This window comes from Xiphophorus maculatus, chromosome 20, assembly GCF_002775205.1.
Source record: "Xiphophorus maculatus strain JP 163 A chromosome 20, X_maculatus-5.0-male, whole genome shotgun sequence".
In the NCBI taxonomy this organism is placed as follows: domain Eukaryota; kingdom Metazoa; phylum Chordata; class Actinopteri; order Cyprinodontiformes; family Poeciliidae; genus Xiphophorus; species Xiphophorus maculatus.
Genome location: NC_036462.1, coordinates 32695609 through 32711246, shown reverse-complemented (window position 1 = coordinate 32711246; position 15638 = coordinate 32695609). Strand labels below are relative to the sequence as shown.

Below are 15638 nucleotides of genomic sequence, written 5' to 3'. Positions count from 1 at the left end.
CATTGTGTACAGCACACATGCCATTCATTTACATTCTTCCAGCTGTGCTGTGAATGCACAGTCACTCATCCGTGTGAAGCACATAATAAGTGCGCAAATAAAGCAGGAGTACAGCCTGCACTCCCGGGCCACTGCGGGCGATTTATCAACAGCTGTAAATCAGTTGTAAAGAATAAAGAACGGAAGCATTTTTTTGAAGGCAGCGCTCCATTTCTCATGCTACTTTTCAGCACTTACTAATCCCTTAAAAAAATTCTTCTTAAACTTTTCTGAACTTTTCTAATTTGCAACACCGGCATCGTGCGTGTGTGTGTGTGTGTGTGTGTGTGTGTGTGTGTGTGTGGGTATGTGTGTGCGTGCGCACCTTCCAGCGCGCCCTGTCAGACACAAGCTCCTACAGGACCAAGGTGTGTTTCGCTAAATGCACAGACGGCTGAGAGAGAAGCTTTTGTTGGGAAGTACGCGGTGAGTTTCCAGCACCGTGACTGCAAGTTTCTTTTGTCTCATTGTTCCCGTAACGCACATCACATAACGGCCTCGCATTGTTCGCCTGACAGGACATGATTGAGCAGGTTCAGGTTTTTTTTGGTTTGTTTGTTTTCTTGTTATTTGTTTTTCCTGTGTGGTCTACCTTTCTAGTCTCTCATAATAATAATAATTATTATTATAATAATTAATAATGAGTAAACTTAGGTGTGTTAACTGTAGCTCCAGCTTGAACCGGTCATTTGACGATCCGCCGGTGAGGCCGGAACAAAAAGCTCTTTTGACATGTTTCAACAGCTTTTACTACTTTCGGTGTTAACCAACAGATTTGCATCACCATCACCGTCCTGCACATGAACAGATGTTTTTTTGTCCGCCACATTGGAAGATAAAGGTATAATCGGCTTGTTGCCATCCTTTTTTTCCAGCCGATTTGTTTATTCCTGCGAACATCAAGAGAATTCACAAACACTCTATTGATGGCTGAACTCGGGACGCACAAAATAAAAACAAACCAGTTTCCTGGGTCATTTACATGAGGTTCCGTTTCGCTCACACAGCGCTGTTCTGTTGTAGTCACACCGTAATTGGACTTTTTTTTTTTAATATTACTCTATACCTGTTTGTTGTGTGTGTTTGCATACTGTTATTTGCAAGTGTCCAAAGACCGTTTGTTTGCCGTACACTGGCCTACTGACGGGATTTGCATTTTCTTTGAAAATCTGTGAAATCTAAAGAAACACTATGCCATTATGTGTCTATGTACTATATTAGTTTCTTGTTTAATGCTTGGACACTGTATGAAAACAGAATAGCTGAATATTTAAATACTATTTATTTAGGATTTTCTTTTTATGATTTGCATTTATTAAAAATTGAAAACAATGTAAAATTCTTTCTTGTAAAAGTCTTTATACTTCTTTTTGTGTCTTTTCTCTCATCCAGAAACTAAAAATTCAGACTTTTAAGAAATGATGTGGCTACCTCCTCTTGTATGAAGACATTGAGTCTTCATTCTGCTCTGGTAGTTAAATGTAATCCCAGTGCTATAGCTAGGAGCTGACTTTTTGCCATAAGTCTCATGTCAGGTCCACTAGCCTTTGCTGTCGTTTCTTTCCTTTAAAACAAAGACATTTTTTTGTATTTATAATATTTTTGGTCGTCAAAAAAAGCAAAAACAAGCCTGGATAGTTACTTTTACTATCACTGCCTTTACTATTAAGATTTTTAAACCTGCTAGCATTTTTAAACGCTAGCTTGAATGCATTGACATCCAGGCTAGCTTCTTGACGCATAAGCTAGCCAACATTAGCCTGGTGTACTTTTTGCACTCAAACAGATAGAATATTCTGTTGAAAGTTGTTGCTAAATTTATTTTTAATTATTTATTTTACGTAAAACATTAATGAATAAGCAAAAAAAACTAATACTTAGTAAAAACAAAAAAAGTCTTAACCTTATTGTTGCTGTAATATCTTAGCAACAGTAGGCTGGTTGTTGCTGTCATGTTTTTACATGACAGAAAATAGATTATGATATGCAATTTTGTTTTAAATTTCTATGTAAAACTCATTACAGCATTGTATTTTTTATCAAAGGGAATTATAGCAACAAAGAGGTCCATGCATATTGATGGAACCGCACACCCGGTTGAATTATCAGTTTGGATGAAACTTCATAAAACCTATGAATGTCTTAAGGTTTGCCACCCTCTCCATTTCCCAAACAGTAAACATTCCTCTTTGTATCTGCCAGGTCTTCCACTCTCACTACATTTTTTTTTTGTGTGCTGGTTTTATTGTTGACTGAGGAGAACACAATCAAAGGAGAAACTACCCAGATAAATGTCTTTACACGGCATTTGGCAGTTTTATCATTTCGGAAAGCATAAATGCCTCCAAGCTGGAAACAATTCAGAGTTTTTATTTCACGGTGTACAATGACAAAACACTGTATTGTAAAGCCAGGTGATCCAAACTATCCAGCCATTATTATTTTATGTCTTAGATTGTTACTATGGTCTAGAGCAGTGGTTCCCAAAGATTTTACCAACTTTAAGTTTTTGAATTGTATTAAAAAAGAGGGGCTTAGAGATGGAACCTTGAGGCATCCCACATGTGATTTTTGTCAGCTTTGATGAAAAGCTTCCTATTGGCACAAAGATGTCCTTGTTCTTTTAGTAAGATTCAAACTCAAAGGTGCTAAAAGCTGTTCAATAACATTTAACAGAATAATACACATTAACTATATTTTAACACTACATACTACTTTGTTTAGTAAACTTGTAGTTCTTGATTTAGATGGCAGGTTTCAGGATCTTGAAATAATGTGGTTAGTTTTATAGAATATATGGATCAACCCAAGTTATTAAGTTTAGTTCATAAATCCTCTTTAGGTTCAGAGGAAGACTAATTTTCTGATTTTGGTACTAGAAACTAGTTGGTTACATTTATAGATTAAACAAACTAGTTCAGTTTATTTGTTTATGATGGAAGAAACCTCAGTTAGAACTAAAAAAAAAACCCTAATATTTAACCATAGATATTCTGCTGGTTGGGTTATAAAAACAGCTAATAGTTAAAAACATAGTTACTTTGATAAAGCAATGAGCTACTTTCACATTTTTCATGCTTATAAGAAAGGATCATTTTTGTCGTTAGTAAAGATACAACGATCTGTTAGATGGAGCCGTCATGTGTCCAGCTAAATAAAATGCAACTATCTACTTAAAAATCTCTAAACATTCTTATGATTCGGTACTGTGGTCAAAGTATTACTTGTACTATTTTACACGATTTTCCAGATTTTCCTATTGCTCTTCTTTGGTATTTTTTCCTTCTGTTGTGACTCCTGTGCTCTCCTGGTAGCAGATGTTATCAGGTTTGCAGGCTTTGTGCGGGAGGCCAACCACCTTGTCATTAGCGTGTCCAGCTAGCCACTTTGAACATGATCTCCCACATGTTGGAGCTGGTTAGGATCTACGGTGCTAACTTATTGGTACCCACCCTCCTTATTGAAATACACACAGATTCACACACCCATACACACACCGTCCAGACCTCCTGTGGCTTGTCAATGGTGAGACGTGCAGGCCCTCATCAGAATCACCTGTTGTGCCGCTGCTCAAAGGAGTTTCCATAGTAACGTCTTGGAGCTTTGGGCCCTTGGTCTGTAAAGACCCTTAGCAAATATAGACTGCCTCTTCTACCCCAACCACCAACACGACCCTAACAAACTCCCAAACACACACGCCAACACACACCCAGCTGTAATGTGTGTGTGTGCTCTCTGAGCAGCAGTAAATAGAGTGCGGATATAAAGTGTGCCGGGCTAACGGAGGGAGCGCATTGTGAGAGTCGGGCCTCCTTTGTCTGAGGTAGCCTGAAGGAGCAGGGGGTGGGAAGGAGGGGGTGAGTGCGTGTGTGTGTGTGTGTGTGTGTGAGAGGGACGGCGGGGAGAGATGCTTTGTAAAGGAAGAGGAGAAAAAAGTGGCCTTCATCCACATCCTTTCTTCCCTTTCTCTTGTTCTATCTCTTTATTGGGACTGTTTTGTCCCCCCGCCTTCCTCCCCTCTGATAAATGCCACAGTAGCCTTTCGCTAGCTGCCACAATAGACGACCTGTTTCAGAGAGCGCAAAGAGGGAGAGAGGCAGAGAAAGAGGGATGAGAGAGAGAGAGACATACAGAAAGAGAGAACGGCATGAAAAGAAAAAAAAGACTGCTTTTTAACCTGCTCTTCTGAAAGGCAGCAGGATAAAAGGAGGGCTGTGACTAAAGCCAGAGTCCACTTTCCTCTTCTTTCTCCTTCCTCAGTGTCTCTTTGTGAAGGATGCGCTTGTGTCATCTGCCTATTTATACGTCTTATTTAGAGAGCTTTCAGGGAAGACGGTGAACGGGACTCAGACCTGCTGCGGCCGAGGTTTCAAACACGGGAGGCTTGTCATTTGTTTGACGTACAAAGCTGATCATTGTCCGTGCATCGGAAACGCGTATCCTCCCGCAGACAGCGGATCTAAACCATGCAGCAGCCCGCTTTGTTTCTGACTCTGAACTTCTGCACAACTCTGAATTAACCTTCAAAGCCCCTTTTGTTTGTTTTTGGCCATTTTTCATAATACCCTTGCTTGCCAACTGTTAGTAATCTTGCAGTTTAGTCTACTTTAGTGTTCTAGTTCACGTCTGAGTGCTGGCAACTCCTTGATTAAGCAACTCTTATCATGATGGTTACTTATAGCCGATATTATTGCAACATCCTTTGCAGCAGCAAAAAAAAATCAAGCCAACAAAAAAACCCACCTATAATAACAATTACCCACCTAACTAATGCAATTAGGAAACATTGTTAAAAAGACTACAAAGTTTTACCTTGTTTTTGAAACTTTTTTTAAAATATCAATTTCTTTGAATATAATTTTTTAGAAGTCTTTGTTGCTGTTAGCTGTGCTGCAATGCTAACAAGAAAAGGATACTCTTTTGAACACTGGATGTGAATGTATCCATAGAGACGTAAAATGCACATGTCTCTTCTACAGAATAGCTATAAAAATGCTGCAACAATGACCCAATAATAACATGACTTAGTTTCATGCTCCGCAATGCAGACTCTTTGTCTGCGCTGATGAAGATGAGCAAAAGTTGAAGGGGAGTTACTTCAGCTATTTTCTTTCTGACCACTTGGGGGCACTAACTGATTGTGTAGAGATGATTAAACTTTTATCAGATTTGATTCATTAATTTGTCAAGATAAGATATGACTCAGGGTTACAGTTTTGTTATGCCTCTGTAGTCCCGCTTTGATTGTTTCTGTGTTGTAAAAAGGGACTTTTTTTAATTTGTGCTTTAGTTTTAATGTAGCTTTAGAACAGAAACAAGCCATCATCCTCCTTCCACTTCCTGTTGCCTTCTTTGGCATTTCCTCCAGGAGCAACATCCAGCTGTAGATCATGTGACTCGTGCAAAGCTAAAAAAGTGTTTCCATTTCTTTCCAAACTCGGCAGGTTTCCGTTCAGCTAATTTATTCCTGTACTTTCAATTTGTGCAATTTTATAGTCAGTGGGAACACAGTTACTAGTTTGTCTTTTTAACCCTCTAAGATCTTTAGGAAGAAAAGATTCTTGACCTGTTGCCTTTGGGAGGTTTCGCCATGCCAGCTGAAGCTGAACCACAGCAAAACCCAAATCTACCCTCTTTGTTCAACACCAACTTCTGTTTGACTGAGAGATAACACAAGTTTTTGATGGGGTTATGCGTGTACTGTTAAAGAAACATAGTGCAGTTGCTTATCAGATCCATAAGAACTCAGCCGTACCGTACAAAGCAGACAGGCGCTCAGAAAAATGGGGGAAAAGAAAGTTATGCGCTCTTAGGAAATCAAGGTGAGTTGCCATACTTTGACTCAGACTGTGCCAACACCCACAATCCCCTGTTAAGAATAAAGTCCAAAAGTTTTGTTTTCTTTTTTTTTTCAAACAGATAAGTAGCCTTTTATAATGGAACAAAAAACGAACTATTTTCCTGTTTGATAAATGCTCAAATCTGAAAAAATAACACAGAAAGCACAAAGCAAAGCCTGACTCAGAAGTAATATTGTTGAATACAGTCACTGGGTCAATGTGGGTGTTCTTCTGTTCTGGTATCCAAATTCTATGGAAATGTTGCATTAACAATAATCGTCTCTAAACACCCACTGCGACTGACGACCAAATAATAGTAATACATTTCACCCACTTTTGTTTTCTTTGTTGGTTAGCAGAAGGATCACTGAATCATATGAAGTGTCAGACCAGAAATGCAGGAGACCTACTGTGAAATATTATTCACGCCGCTTGAACCGTTTCAGATTTCATCACGTTACAGACATGAACTGCAATGTGCTTTACTGGGATTTTGTTTATAAAATCAAAGCAGTGCACAGTCGTCAAACACAAGAAAAATCATAATGGTTCTCCTGATTTTATTTTTATCCAATAAATAGGTAGGACGTGGATATGTATTCGGCCCCCTTTACTTCACTCCAAAGTTCTCCTATTTGGTACAGTATATGGGATTTACAAGGAGTTGGTCCACTTAAACACAACATCACAAAAATAATGGCCAAAGTGATTTTTTGCCAAAAGTGATTTTGTCCCCCCAAAATCACCCCCTTTTACTGCCAAAATACAAATACAATGTAGGCAAAAATGTATATGTATATATATATATATATATATATATGTCATTACTTCAGGAAGGTGACAACAACAAATTGTTCCTGTTATGACACCATCATCACTGAAAGCAGTATTGTGAAAAACAAATGAAAGTTCTTGTGTTTTTAAATATTGGACCAAGGTTTTGAAGCTATTGGTGTATTCCAGTGTGCTGTACTGGTGCAGTTATCAAATACATTTGTAAGTCAGTACATTGTTTAAAAAGAAACATTTTTAGTCATTTCAGCTGTTTTTCTGTATCGGATCGGTATCAACCGATACTAAGCCTGAGATATCTGTATCATTATTGGAAGTGGATCGGTGCATCCCTAGTTTCTGCAGGGATCCAGATTTTTTCAAAATAACAAAATGAAGATATGTTTATGTCTTTTGCCTCAGACGTTTTGCTAAGTAAAGTCTCTCTCTGCTGGAACTGATTCCACTCCTGTTGCATCTGTGTTTAGGACATGGACTGGGTTGGAGAGATGTGCTGAGATGAGCTGAGTGCGTGTGTGTGTGTGTGTGCGTGCGTGCGTGCTATGGCCGGGCCACTTGAACTCCAAGAGGAAAAGGGGAGTAAAATGCAGTCTTTGTGATGTCTCTATCAGTCAATCGCAGCACTAGAGTTCCCAACACTGCTGTTTGTGATGAACTGAGGAGCATCGACAGAACAGCAGCATCTTATCAGGACTCGCTGCTCTGTGTGTGTCCGCTCCCCGGGGTGTGCACACATTCGGCGCAATTAGAGAAAAATCACCCCCCCCCCAAAAAAATTGAGAAAGTCACATGTGCCACTGTTGATGAGCTTATTCTTTGGATTGCGCGCTACGGTTCAGTACCCTTGACATCAAAAGGCCAAGAGAACAGAGGAAGAGAGGGGGAAGAAAGAAGAAGAGAGTGAGGCAATTGTGTCTCCGGTCCTGAGAGCTCATTCTCTAATGAGACTCAGTCAGCACCGCAAGGAGGCTTTGTTGAAGAGCTGAGTGTGTGCGGGCATGGGTGTGTGTGTGTGTATGTGTGTGTGTGTGTGTTTGGATGAGTGGTTGTGGGTGCTACAGATTAAATTTTTAGAAAGGAAAACAATGATCCCAGACATGAAACATGCATTCTCCACAAGGATTTAAAAAGTTTTCTAGGGCTTTCAAATTGTATTAAAATCTGCTTCTGAAATGTTCTTAAAATGAGTTGGATAATGACACATAATGTCGTCTAAACCAATTAAGGGAGCAATTGAAATTCAAATAAATAACGTTCTAAAGTTCAGTTTAGTTCAGAACCACTGGGAAGAGGATTACATTGCATTCCACCTAGAAAAATGAGAACCAAACCTTGGTGCATAACCAAAACTGTAACACCAGTTGAAAGTGTTTGCTCTATTAAAATAGAATTGGGTCAGTATTGATGTGGACATGTGGGAATTTTCATCTCTTTATGTTCCCAGTTGGGCTGCACAGTGGTGCAGTTGGTAGCACTGTTGCCTTGCAACAAGAAGGTCCTGGGTTTGATTCCCGGCCTGGGGTCTTTCTGCATGGAGTTAGCATGTTCTCCCTGTGCATGATGGGTTCTCTCCGGGTACTCCGGCTTCCTCCCACAGTGCAAAAACATAACTGTCAGGTTAATTGGTCTCTCTAAATTCTCCCTAGGTGTGTGTGTGTGTGTGTGTGTGTGGTTGTTTGTCCTGTCTGTTTCTGTGTTGCCCAGCGATGGTCTGGTGACCTGTCCAGAAATGTCTCGCTGGAGATAGGCACCAGCACGCCTCCTGACCCCACTAGGGACAAGGGTGTTAAGAAAATGGATTGCTGTTCCCAGTTCTACCCTATATCAGTTGGTTTTCTGAAATAAACAGAAATGTTATTTTCATGAAGACACTTCTGTGATTGAGCCAGAATAATTCCATGTGACCTGCCGGTGAAAGATCCCACTTTGTTCTACAGTAAATGTATCCATCAGTTCAGTCAAGGTGCACTAGAGTCTGTCTCTTATTCTCATTAAGTGAAAGACTCCCCGGACAGGCCCCCAGTCCCATCAGAGGGCACAGAAACAACCAAAGCGACTCCATTACCAAAAGCATTTTATGAGAAACTAAAAATCCCGATTTGCATAAAAGAGGTACAAGCATAGTGTACGTCTTGTCTAAAGTACAAAAAGTTCTTTCTAGAGTGGATGGAGCTTTTGTAGGGATTGTCCAGGAGAAAAGTTCTCTTTTTTGTTATTTCTGCAAACACGTTGATTAAAAAAAATCTATTACAAGAACCCAAAACTTGACTGCAGAAGCTAACATGCATGGCTTTCCTTCTTTTCACCCGTTGAGGTTCAATCAACTCTGAGGAAAATGAATGACGGTCCTGGACTGACTATGTTAGAAAACGCTAACCGATAACACGCCGAGTAGCCTAGCAGTTTCATCTTCCCAAGCCGCACTTTCTTTTAGACATGCAAAAGAAAATTCCAGTAATCGGGAGATTTTTCACAAATAATTTAGAGTCACGTTTCACAGGAGTCGGTATCCACGGTTTTCCTCTGTCTTCTGTGACAGGAGGGCTCTGCTGGCAGCACAGAGTCAGAACAGGCTCGTGGTAAACAAATACCTAAAAATTGGTTGCTAAACAGAGCCAAAACCAATATGTTAAAAAACAGCCGGAACTGATGGGACTATATCGTACATCCGTATTGGAGCCTCGCTTTAACAACTGAAGATTTAGGGAATTACGATCATTGAGTGTTTTACATTCAGATGCCCAAATAAACACTCTTTGGGAGAGGTTGCCACTGACACATCTTGTAGTAACTTGTACTTTGTGATGTTATAATTGTTATTATATATGCATATACTATTTGCTGCCGTGGTTTCTCTGTTTTGTTTCCTCTCTTTCTGCAAGTCTAGAGGGAGACTTCTTCTCTAACTCCTCTTCTTTCCCTTTAAACCTTTCCTCACCTTTACTGCTTTTCCATCCCCATTTGAAATGAACCCACATTAATTACTTTTGTATATATATATATATATATATATATATATATACACTTCAAAAACACTTTTAATACTGTTAATGTTCTTAAATCCAGAGGCTTTAGCTGGAGGTTGGATGTTGGGTTATGATTGGTGGATCTCTAAATGTCTTTTCACTGAATTATTTCCTATTTGTTTGCATTTAGTTCAATCATTTTAGCCATTTTGTGGTTTAGTTGTTGAAATCTGAGCGCTGTGTGAAGCGGGCTTTGAGTGGTTTGTGTGTGTGTGTGTGTATATATATATATATATATATATATATATATATATATATATATATATAATAAAGAAAAAACTGTAATCATTACTCCTGAGATTTCTGTTTTGAAATAAATCATTCATACTCACTTTGATGACAGAATATTTCAATAATTGCCTCATTAAAATGTTGAATTGTTACTACAGTAAATATCTGACAGCAAGAAGATAGTTAAGTTTGACAAGTCTAAAAAGCAACTGGAGCCAAAATATTCAAGTGATTTTTTTTAAACCTCAAACCAAAATAAAATCAGATAAATAAATACAATTGTGAATCAAAATGCAAAATGAACTTGTGTGGGTACAAAAGAGGGGTTCAGCTCGGTGGAAGGGGGAGTAAACCCAACCTGGAACTCCTCCTCTTTTTTTGACATTTCTTGGAAAGTTAAAAAAAAAATGTTTTTTTACCATGAATATCCAATTCTTAATGGGAATTTAAAGTCTTTTCTTTCCACTAATGTTGCAAAAACGAAAAATGCACCCCCCCCCCCCCAAACAAACAAACAAACAAAAGCCCAGCCAACTCTCATATAGTCATTTCCCAACTTTAAAATACTGACAAGCAGCTACAGAATGACGCCTCATTCTCTCCCCCTCTCTGCTATGTAAATGTTTTCTTTTTCAACGCTGAATCCACAATACCTTTCACATATTATTCTGGCTTCGCTCTCCCGGTTTGCGGTCATGTTTCCAGGAAATCATAACGGAGGGGATAAGGCCGACTTTGTTAGAAAGCGTCCTCCTCCGATGAATGCGTTTTATCGCATGAAAATCACACCTGTTGCTTTGGCCGCCCGATCGCTATCGCGCACGGTCGTGTTGCAGGAAGGCTGACCTGCAGCAGCAGCAGCATGCTAATTATGCAAATGCGCAGCCCGTGCGGTGGGATCTGAAGAGGCTCTTTGTACTTGTTCCCTCTTGAGGGGAGAGTCTGGGGGGCGGAGGGGTGGCTGCCTGGGTCAGAGGTAACAGAGAGTAGAAAAGACTGGCGCTACAGGAGCGCAGCAGAGCAGAGCAGAGCAGAGCAGAGCAGAGCAGAGCCACTCACTATGACTTGTGTCAGCAGCTCTGTTCCAGGCAGGGAGCGATTTTGGATCCCCGCACATCCACCCGGCCCTGCCAGGTCAGTACAAAGTGCACGGAGAAGGTGGAGGAATGATAATAGGTGACGGGTGATATTTTAATTTTTTTTTTACAATTTTGTTTGAATTAAAATTTTCCTTCAGCTTTACACAACCTCGTTTCCGACACATGACTCTCGATTTTAAGATTTGAATCAAAAACGAGCATCGCGAAGTGAGCTCAGTCGTGTTGTGTGTGTGTGTGTGTGTGTGTGCGTGTGTGTGTGTGTGTGTGTTGCGTTAAAAGCTTTCTAGATGAGATGCGGTTGAGTTTGAATGATGTTACACTCTGCTGGAAGCTCTTTCCACGATAAGGCAGAGCCAGGCCCTGTGGGCAGAACCGCGCCGGCTCCAGCAGCCGCCGCCGCCGCACCACCACCACCAGCGGCTGGATTGCTTTATCATCCCTAAGCAAATAACTGCTAACTGCGAAACATTAACCCCAAACATTTGTTTATACATTGCTTCACACTTGTCTTGACACGACTGCGCGGCAGGTCGGAACTCACCGTGGGCAACCCTGTCACGAAAAGCTGCTGACAATTGAACAATGCGTGAGAAATGGCGTGATAATCAGGGATATGTTGTTATCCCTGCTGTGGAAATCTGGCACAGAGAAAGTTTTTTTTTTTGGTTCCTCTAAGTGTTTAATGTTTTAATTTTGGAGTTGCTCTGATTGGATGGAGTTTTATGAGATTCTTGCATGAATCTTTTTTTATTACCATTGCAGCTGCCGGGCACTGTGATGACAATGCAATTGTCTGTATTTATATATTGTCAAGTGAACCTTTAGATGTCTAACACTTCTTTCATCTGTTGAGTAAGCCTCCTGGCACTCACGCACTCTGGCTTTTGTGTACTCTGAACAATTTTGCCCCAGGCACTCGTTGAAAGGAAACTGGGATGATATAAGCCCGAAAAGCTGCTCTTGTCAGGAGGGGAAAGAAGAAGAAGAAGAAAAACAATGACGGAGAGAGAGAGAAGGAGGAAACAAAAGGAAAGGAAAAGAAAGAGAGAACAACAGAAGGGATTTGCATTGCCAACCCCCCGGGGACTAAATGTTAGGTTTTGCGAGTTACAACTTGTTGGGTAACTGAAGTTTTTGTGTGAAGTGATTCTTGTCGTGGGAAGTGTAACGTTTCAGTGTTGTCGGCGCTCAAAAGGGAGAGGAGTTGATTTTTATCTGAGAGCAGAGGTTTCCTCTGTCTGCTGTCATTCATGCGGTAGGAGGACTCGGCGCTGAATCGTAAAAGACTCGTGGTACAACGCGCCGAAACTCCGCTTGGCGACCGAGCCATGGACTTGTTGTGAAAGGTCAGTTCACCTTTAAGGTTTCTCCTTCAAGTTATCAAAAGTGAACCGTCATCTGTAGAGATCAACAACAACAACAACAAAAAAAAGAAACAAAGAACAACTTAAAACAGAACATTGTTCTGCCTGCATGTGTCACATGCTTATATTTAGAGGCAACCAAAGAAGTCAGTTCCTAACATGCAGGTCTCTAACCTTTCACCTGTAAGCCCTGACTAAAACTCTTATTTGGAAAAAAAAAAAAAAAAAAAAGGTTTTGAGATGAATCTTTCGGGTTTTGGGCTTTTAAAACTTTCTCGAATTGTTGGTTTGACCGCTTATGAGCAGCAAGCGAGGCTTTTCATAAGCCGTACGGCAAACAAATTTTACACAGTAGTTTGTATGATTGAAAGGGAGACAAGAAGTCTTAAAGTTAAACAACCTGTTATGGCAAAAGTTTTTGTGCTTTTCACTGATTTTAAAAATTAAAGGTTATTTTAGCCAATCGAGATCCATACACATGAATTAACCATTTGGAAAACACTAGGAGCTTTTTCTTGGTCATCTTAGCAGGAAACGTCAGGTCACTCTGTGCAGCACCAGTTTAAGGCAGTGTATGTTTCGGGGTGGTGTTAGTTTACAAAGGCTATTTCGTACCGTCTGGTCCACTCTGCTGTCCACTTCAGTCCCAACACCTGTGTGACTTAAGATTCATCTCTGGGGTCCGCGGAAATCTGCTAGCGTGTATTTTTGCACTGTTTGTGTCAACAGTGAGAGTAGCTCTGCCGTTAACAGGGCCGATCCAAACACACCATAAAACGTGTTAATGGACGAGCAGAGAGGTGTCTTTCTGTGCTAACGCTCCAATACAGCCGACATGGAAGTAGAATTAAACAACGCAACTCTACGTTTCTGAAGCGGTTAAGTTTGCTGTGGCCAGGTTGTTGGCTAAAACATTTCACAAGTACAGCATTAGAGAATATAGAAAAAGAAGCATTACATTTGTTTGTTGTAACCTCCTGAACACTCAGAGGGCTGGCGTTGTTTTCTTGGAAAAAAGGTTGTAAGCAAAGTGTCCATTACTAGCTAGCTGCTGACTGGCAACATTTTCATTGTAAAACTTTTTTTTTTTTTTGCTTTATAAAAAAATCCTCTTTCATTGAAGCCAAGAAACACAGGATGTTGCAGCTAATTTTTTCCCTCAAGATTAATCATTGTTGTCAAACCTTTTTATAAAGTGAAAATATTCATTTCAATCGTTTGGATTTGTAGAAAACATTTAGGTAGTACGGTAGACTCTGTTCAATTTAGGGACATTTCCAGCTGCTGCAGTTCTTTCACACAGCACTGAGTCAAACCAGCCAAACCCTTTGAGCAATCGGTTCACCCACCTCACCTATGGTGGCGCTGCACCAAGAACCACAGAAGGACACAACACAGAAACGTCTGAAGAAGACACCGAGCGCAACTTCCTTCTTCACAAAATGCAAACAAAAATGGAGTGGTGTCAGATCTTATTGGCTGGAGGATTTTTCTTTTGCCTTTGGTAAAAGACCTGGAGCCATTCCTGCCGTTGGTGCTCGACATGCACGTTTGTTTTGGTTGTATTTACCCAGAATGCCCTGTGCTATAGTTCACTTCCTGTTCTTGGAATGGTCTCCAGTTCAGTCGGTGTTCACGAATGCAGCATTAACTTCAACCCAACAGAGACCTGGGCTTTTAGGCGGATCAGAGTTTGCGCTTTTTTTTTTTTTTTTTTGTCATCAGTTTGATTGCACATTCACACCTACCAAACACTCTTGGCAAACAAACTGGAGTTTGGTTAAAGATGACTAAGCTGAGCTGATTTGAATGCTCCTTTAGGAACAACTAAAGTGTTGTGAAAGTGTTGCAAAACATAGCAGCCGTCTTTCAGCCAGCCAGCTGGCAGTGTGCAGCCACATGTCAAGGAGGATTAGGGCTGAAATATGTACGACTCTGACACTTTCTCTGCCAACTCAGTAAAAGTAGCTTAAACTTTATAAAGAGCATGAAATGATGGTTTTAAAGGTTGTTCTTTTTTTTAACAAACTAGCCAATTTTTTAAACTAAATTGTTCATGTCTCTTCCTTTTCTTAGTCTTGTTTTGCAGGAGTAATCATGACTAGTGATGGGTATGCATGACTGAAAGGTCTGGCTTACTACTCCTTTTTTTTTTAAACTCAAACATTTGATACTGCAGGTAAATGATTTCCCCTCCGCAGCAAAGATCACCTGCTCTGGCTGGTTTATTTCCTGCTTCATGCACACGTACCGTAGGCACTAATAAAAGTTTCTGCTCACTCACTTTGTTCTACTTTGTAAAGCTCAACATCTGCCTGGAGGTCGGCTTCATTGTGATTTCTCAGCAGCATGCGGCAACGCCGTATAAAAGCCCAAACAGCCTCGTAGGTGGTCGCAAAAAAAAAAAAACAGGCCTCAATCAGATAGCCTCGCAAGAAGGCAACGCTTTTCAAATAATGCAACACACACACAGACACACACACACACAAGGTCGGGTTCTGCATGGATGCAATCTGCTGTGGATAGACTCGCGAGTGTGTTGTTCAACCAGAGGAGAGGGATGGAAGCGGCAACCTTGACTGGTTTGCATTGTTCTCGCTAAGACGCCGACGGCATTGTCCAAGAGAGTACAAACAAAAACCTTTTGCGCTGGTGAAAAATACACTCCACACCTTTGACGCGCATTCCTCGCTGTCAACAGCGCTGTGGGTCGTTGAGATTCTGTGCATACCTCTGCAGCCGGTGACACACATTCACTCTGAGCGTGTGAACACCACCTGTGGCAGCCCTGCAGCCCGGCTCCCTCTGGAACGCCGAGAGGAGACCCAGGAATAACTCTGAGCGTGGGACTGGACTCAGCGTGTCGCCGCCGTCCCCCCCGCCCCCTGCCCCTCCGCTCCCCTGTCCCTCCCGCCGTCGCACAATCAACCCCTTGCCGACGGTGGCCGCTGCCATGTTGGCCAAACAGTTTACCACCTCTCCCTCTTCACCCTTCCCCCAATTTTATTTCTTCATAAATATCCACAAACAAACACCACACCTGAAAATAGCTGTCAAACAAGATGAGGCTCATGCCGATTTTTTTTTGAAAGCTGTTGATTTATTCCAGTTATAAGTGGAACGTGAATCGGTGCATTTGAAATGCTTCCCTGACTACTGCTGGCTTTAAATGTGAATCTGAATTGCGTGTGTGTATGTGTGTGCGCAGGGGTGTGTGTGCGTGGGGGTGTGTGTGCGTGTGTGTGT

At 41.0% G+C, this 15638-nt stretch overlaps 1 protein-coding gene across 2 annotated transcripts in view; it reads left to right on the top strand.

The window, feature by feature from the left end:
- Nucleotides 1-10948: 10948 nt before the first annotated feature.
- The window catches only part of sox13 (SRY-box 13), a 28153-nt gene continuing 23463 nt past the window's right edge, over nucleotides 10949-15638 (top strand). For both annotated transcript variants that reach the window (XM_023324738.1, XM_005799060.2), the window contains exon 1: nucleotides 10949-11062. In XM_023324738.1, coding sequence (XP_023180506.1) covers nucleotides 10989-11062 — 74 coding nt within the window. In that variant the 5' untranslated portion in view covers nucleotides 10949-10988. The remainder of the gene's footprint in view (nucleotides 11063-15638) is intronic.